This window comes from Rhea americana, unplaced genomic scaffold (genome assembly GCF_003343005.1).
Source record: "Rhea americana isolate MKP2758 unplaced genomic scaffold, rheAme1 scaffold_177, whole genome shotgun sequence".
NCBI classification, from domain to species: Eukaryota; Metazoa; Chordata; class Aves; order Rheiformes; family Rheidae; genus Rhea; species Rhea americana.
Window position 1 is genome coordinate 31,967 of NW_028185894.1, and position 7,112 is coordinate 39,078.

General features: G+C 38.8%; 1 protein-coding gene across 3 annotated transcripts in view; it reads right to left on the reverse strand.

Moving 5' to 3' along the window:
* The window catches only part of GRAMD1C (GRAM domain containing 1C), a 43,064-nt gene that overhangs the window by 12,273 nt on the left and 23,679 nt on the right, over window positions 1–7,112 (reverse strand). For all 3 annotated transcript variants that reach the window (XM_085301425.1, XM_085301424.1, XM_085301426.1), the window contains exon 8: window positions 4,277–4,436. In XM_085301425.1, coding sequence (XP_085157551.1) covers window positions 4,277–4,436 — 160 coding nt within the window. The remainder of the gene's footprint in view (window positions 1–4,276; window positions 4,437–7,112) is intronic.

Sequence of the window (7,112 nt, forward strand, 5' to 3'; positions counted from 1 at the left end):
TATTTTCAGAAAACCTAGGCTGAAATTTAGGTTGATCTCTCAGGCTTATCATCCACTTTGGATGCTAGGATTAAAACAGCAGTTTTTCAGAAAGCCTGGAAGTCTTTCACACCACAGGCCTGGATTGTGCATTTGTTCAGGCTTCTGTGAATGCCACAGAGAAGTTGCTATTCACCACACACAGCAAAAGTCTGACAAGCTTCAATCACTTCTATCTGTGTCTGAGTTCATCTGCAGAAGGCCCAGATGAATCAGTTACGCCACTGCTTCTGCCTACTAAGAAAAAAATAAGTCTACCCACTTGCAATTTGAGCAGAATAARAAGTTTCAATCAATTGTCTCTGCTTCAAGTAACATATATATTTGTCTACTGTTACCTTTTGGTTGTTTTTAAACTCATACAGGTAAACCTATTTTTTAATCTAGTGTTTTGATAGAACATCAAACATTTTACAGATTACCTAAGATTGACTTAGAAATGGTGTTTATGAAYTGAAGTATCTATTTTTGCAGTCACTAGTCTAACCCCTTAACTTTTGAAGGTTATTCTAGCCCTTCAGCAGTATGTGATAATCAACTGTTAGCTCTCTCAGCCTGAGTCTATTTATAGATGAATCAGAGATACCATCTGATAAGAAAACATCAGATTATTCTAAGTTAAGCTCTCTAGAGACCAACATCTAGAAGGAAGTATGTCACTAACAGCATCTTGGTTCAGCATAMAGACAGCAAGTCTGTTCTCTCCCCTACTACTGCTTTGTCATTTTCATCACTGCAAGGCAAGCTGTGAAATACTGTTTGAATATAATACCATTATRTGCCAGTGATTGCAGAGGTTTAAAAACCTCTGCAGTGTTAGACAAAAAAAAAAAGTTAGTAGGAAAAAAGTTTTCCTATTAACTGCCAACAGCTTATAAAGCTAAAAGCAAGCCATAAGCAAAAACATACTGAACAGAGACCGTCAAACAAATCAGTAAGGTGGTTGATTTTTCCAGTCCACAGAATTGGGGTASAGGAGGAGAGAAAGAAAATTAAACACATACAGAAATCTGCACAAAGAGCATACCAACTGGGTATTTTAACCAGAAACACCAAAATTAAGTCAATAAAATCTCTTCCTAGAATGCCCATGTTCCACATACAACCTACTTAAAGACTATACCAGCACTATTAACCACTATCAATGAACTCTCCTATATTTCTGAAAACACAATGTAAAATTCATTGGGAAGAGGTATCGAATAAATTCTGTGAGAATATCAACTTTTCTCAGTTTACAAAGTAAGATTTGTACCTTTTGCCTTTACACAATTCAGACTTTTTCTAAATTCCATAGCAACAAATGCCTTAGTTATACATTGAACATGTGCTTTCATTAGTTTGCTTAAATGTCAGCAAGATAACAGGACTAATCTTCTTTACATACACCATATATCCAGAATTTCACATCCTGAAATACATAGGGCTGAACTCATTTCATCTACTCCTAATACCAGAAGGCAAACCATCACTATATCCAACTCTCAGTACCACAGCACATGCAGTTATGCATTCCAGCAGATCACACATTTAGGGTGGGTATTAATACAAACAGTAAGTTTATACAAAGTGTTCAGAAATTTTATGATGTCCCCATACACAGTAAAGCTTTAACAGAGAAACAAAAACCCTTCATTTTCCATTTTCAGGCTTTCCCCTTTAAGTATTTTATGCTCCTGCACATCATAGTTTTGTGTTCATACATACAAAACAGTACAAAACAGTCCCTTGAAAAAAAWTCAGAATCTGTTGGTTCTATTTTGGGAATAAATATAGTCCGTGCTTGAGCTAAAATTTGCTTTCTGAAATTTARACTTGAGCTGCAGATACTTTTTAAGCTTAACCAAAAAGCTTTTGTCATGGCTTAAGATTTATACTCTGGCCCTAGGAAACCAAACAAAAAGCACCAAAATGTATTCCATGAAGCCAATGGTGCACAGAAACCCCCCCCTCCCCATAAGGAGCACGAGAATTGTCTAGAACAAGGGCACTCGTGTTACCAAGGCTCTGACGTTCTGGCTTTTGGTGTCAGGTGGACCTTGGAGCTGGAGAATGACAGTCTTGAGTTTGCCCCTCACCTTATTTGCCAGAAGGCCTCCATGGGCAGCCTGAGTATGCACCAGAGGACACAAGAGATTAATCGGCATGGGTAAACCTTTGCCATGTGGGAAAGCTAGTTTCGTTTGCATGAAGGAATTCACCTTGTAAGAGTATGGGGACAACTGCAATAGAAAACAGACAGAGAAACAGAAGAAAAAATTCTAAGCATGAAGAGGGGAATCAGAAAAGATTAATATGTTGTAGGACTAGAAAATCCTGCTCTGAATGCAAAATATACACTCATCCTGGGGGAGGAAGGAGAAATAAAAGCAGCATGAATCCAGTTCTCTTTTAAAGAGAGACATTTCCAGTTTAGGATGTTCTATTTGTTCAACATCCACACAGGGTTGACAGCTAGTCTTTGCTGCTATTATTTAGGTAAACAACAGCAGAAAAGACTATTTTCAGTTACACTGGAGACCTTTACCATAAAAAAGGTCAAAGGAGGAAGAGATCTCATTAATATGATAGAAAAAAAAAATCACAAAAAAAATCTAACATCAGAAGGCTGAAGCTTACTGCTGCTCTAGGAGATATACCTGTGACGAAAGAAACAACTTGTGAAGCTTAAGTGTGTAGGAGTATGGCATACACAGCAATCTGTTAGATATGCAGACTCACAGAAGTTATACAACTTGAACATACATTACAAGGGGAATTTGAACTCAAGTCAAAAAAGAAGCAATGTTGGTGAGCAAAAGGAAAGTTAACTAATTATAAAGTATATCTTCAGGCAAAGATCATAACTTGCATGTGGCCAACTCAATCTGCAACTTAGAAGCCATCCAGTAGCTCCAGTGTAACTTAGACATCCAGTGCTGCAAAGTTAATAGCTTCTACAAGGACCTTCAGTTGTCATCTCTGAAGGGATGAGGTGTGGAGCTTATCAGCCAGATTAAGAACTGGCCTCAGATAAATATACTGTTCTACTCCTGCCAGCATAGGATGAAAGTTGTATCTCTGTACGAGAGAAATACTCTGCTACATCTGAGCACACTGCTGCTGAGCTTTTCTGTCCTTTGCTTTGCTCACCACCCTCCCACATGGCTTTGGAAATACTTCAGGTTGAATGTGCATTCACACTAAAAGCATTTAGAGTCCATTCTTTGGATTTAACAGACACTTAACCATGAAAATTTACACATCATATACAATCAGCACTTCAAACAGCTATGGCCCTTTGGCACAGAGGTCCCCTGCAGCAAGGGGCATGCTCACCCTTAAGAGGGCTGAACCTGTCAGAGGCTTTCTGGGTACCACAGAACAAATACCCACAGAATTCAGCACAAATCTTTGTCATCCAGTCAACGATGACAATCAAGGCAAGGCACACTCCAGCTTTACTCTTCCTCCAGAACATAGTATGAAACCCTGTACAAAAAAATACTACGAGATGCATCCTAGTACAGAAAAGTGTAGCTGTAAGAACTAATTATAGCTGAATTATATTCACTACATTACTACAGTATCCACGCTCCTTCTAGTCTTCGACTGGGCAGTGAAACAGAAGAATGATAGAATAGGATCCAATTGAGATACTAAATCTGTTGGCATATAAGAGTGTAATCTGTTCTAAGATATCTTTAATATTTTAAGGTTTTTCATCTTTATAGCAGGATTCGGAACATGCCCAATACATTCCGACAGCTGGAAGTTGTCTTGCCTGGAGTTCCTCAATTAATTCCATCAATAAAATTGAAATCTATATGCCTTAAGGAAGTAAAAGTACAAAAGATCTTAGAAGCTTCAGAGTAGCCTGAAATGCTTCCCCTCAGTTCCCAAGTGAAAACAAAGGAAAGGAAGATGTCTGAAATTCTGGTGACTGCATGCAAAGTGAAGAAACGAAAGTCTTCAAGAAATAATTTCACTTTTTTGAAGCTTGTTATCAGCAACTCTTCACCAGTCAAATGAGGAAGAAACAAAACAACTTGTTTTAGTTCTAAAACAACAACAAAAAAAACCCTAAGCAGTATTGAATTAAAAAATGGAATAAGATAAAAAGAGTTCTTGTTGCAATTCTGTGAAGCAAGTCAATCTTGTTTGCTAGAAATGACAAAGCTTTCTAACTTGCTCCACAAGAGAGAACCATCATGGGAGTCACTTTGTCATATCACTTCCCAACTGTTAACAGATTTACCTTCTTCACTGTCTGAGGCACTGCTCTTCTCTGGAAGGTTTTCATTCTCATTCAGATCCAAGGACTTTTCTGAGGACCTGCTCCTGACTAGATTAACAGGTTTTCTTTCTGAAGATGGAAGAGGGCTCTTTATTTGCTTCTCATTGGGGGACTCCTCCACCTGAGATACCCAAGAGAAAGAAGCATCAATAACTACTGGCCACAAAAGAAAGTTACTTTCAAAAGGAGAAAGCTGTATAAAGGAAGCCACAAGTTCTATGTGTTCACCTTTCACACAATCAGGTATTAATTTGTCCCTTGTTCCCCTACTGCAGCCAGCCTCCCTTCTTTATTTCAGATTCTTTCACTTCACCCTGGTAACAAGGTAGACTTGCTTATCTGCACTGTCATATCAAGAGTTGCTATTAAGGGGGCAGGGCGGAAGAGAAGGAGGAAGAACCATTTATTCCCCACCCAAACCCCCTTGCACCCACCAGCAAGTTTGGTCCCCTTTCCTGCATGAGCGCTAGCATTAATTGGCTCATTAACATAACATAGATTATTCACTTTTTAATGATAGAGTAAGTCTCTTGTAATTTTAGCAAAGGCCCAACAATCCCAAGAGAAAGTACAACAAAAGCAAGTAGGACTTCCCCTTTCAGCAGGATTAAATAAGGCAAATTATGTATTTGAAAAATATTCTTGTTTTATATATATCCATCAGCCTTTGGCCACACAAAAGCTGCATTACCCCAGTCTCGAACACAGAAGCAGGACATCCTTCAAAACATCACTGAACTGAAGGTGCAACTCTGAACCCAGAATTAACACATGTGGGCTAAGCTTACCAAAGTACACCATTACACATTACAAGTACATGCTAGCGAAACTTCACATACAGCATTTGTACATCTTAGAAGTATCACCCTAAAAGCTTGGCCACTAGCTAAGAGCCATGATCTTTAATCTAAACTTTTCCCTCAAAGCTACTACTGCCTTCAGAGGAACAACAGCTAGAGATCAGTTGTGTGGGCCTCCAAATACTGGATTATATGGATCATAATTAATAAGATCAGGCCTTCCCAACTAAGTAGTTCTGATTCATCTGCAATACATCTTCCCTAAGGATCATCCAGCACTAACTCAAAGCAATCACATTAGCTATTTAATCATGACAGCTTCCTGTACTTTCTTCAAAATAAAGATTGTCCACTTTTTTGTGCAACTGAGAGACCATTAACAGAAGGTGAGTGGCTGGAAAACAGAGACATGCATCTCACTGCAGTGTAAGCAGGCAAAGATATTCCCTCAAGGTCAAGAGAAAAGGAAGACTGCATCAGAAACCAGATCAATTAACAGATGTTCCTGTTGAAAGGAATTACCACAGTTGGAATTATTCTCAGTTCCACAACAGGAACTAGGGTAGAAACCAACATTGCTGTCAAAATGCCAAGTTAATGAGGATGGAAGTGAAAAAGTAGCGAATTTTGGCAAAACATTTTGCCTGAAAGGTGGCACACAGATCCAGGCCACAATGTTTTGGTAAATATTAGGGATCTGATGAATAGGTGAGTTCAGACCAGCACTAAAAGAGCAGCTCCATTCTGCTAGGCACAGAAAAGGAAAGTCAGAAAGTTCAAGTCAGAAGACTGGGAAAATAGCTCCTTAAAAAAAAAAAAAAAAAAGTCCCTTCAAGATTTCACGGATAACAGAATCTGAGGCTTTTTAAACATACGTGCTGCAACTCTTTAATATAGTTTTCTTGTTTCTATTCCTCCCTTTCTTCTTCTCCCCCTCCCCTCTTTTTTTCTTTTTTTGTGGAGGGAACACTAAAGAGTAATGATTTGAAGAGTCATCAACCAGAATTAAGGATGTATTATTTCTTCCTTATGAACATTTACCTCCTGAGTTAGTCTAATACTGCTAAGCTCTGTATCAACCCTTTTCTGGTTTTAGCTATGAACAGACTCCAGAAGCAGAACTCTTAAGGTCTTGCACCCTAAAGGAGGTGGAGGAAGGTAGCTTAAAAAAAAAGAGAGAGAGAGAGATAGGCAGTAAAAGGTGTTGCCTGCATTTAGATGAACTATGCTTAGAGAAGCACATATGCCATGACTGGCATTACATACACATTCTTTAGTCAACATCAGACAGCTACTGACAATACGATTTTTTCCAATACAGTTCCAGTAATAACAAACCATTCCATTAATTCAGACCATCTTTTAAAAGGGGCTCCTGAATTCTTTTGCCCATCAGAACTGTAAAAGGGGTAAATCTGTTTCCCTTGAAGGGTCATTAATTAGATTTTGTGCCATCAGGCCTTTTGATAGAAGTATTCTAAGCACCACCACCTCCTCCCATTAACTGGGCACTTCCAGAAACATACTATGATCTTGTGCTCTAGAGACACTGTTGACATTCCTGAGAAATGCATAACACCACCTATAGCTGAAAGGAATCATGTAATTTAGTTACCTGAAACAGTAAACTGAATAGTTTAGTTGCATGTTTATCAAGGCTGCAGTGCTACACTTTAATTACAGGTCTTTTTAAAGGCAGATTATTCAGGATTTTTCCCTGCTTTCAGATCATATGCCTGGACACTTTTGTTCCCTAACATGGCCAATTAGATTTGGCACCTCAAAGAGATCCCTGGGAGCAGCACCCAGTAGGTGAACACAACACACATCTTTTCCAAACAGGGCAGGTATTTTAAAATGGCTTGTCCTTGTACAGATAAAACTGTGTAAAAATAGCCCAGACAAAGCTATCTGGCCAGGTTTAGCTATTCTAAACAGCCCAAATTCCAGCAGCATTCACAGCCTTCTTCCCAGGCCACTGCTATAACTCATCCCCC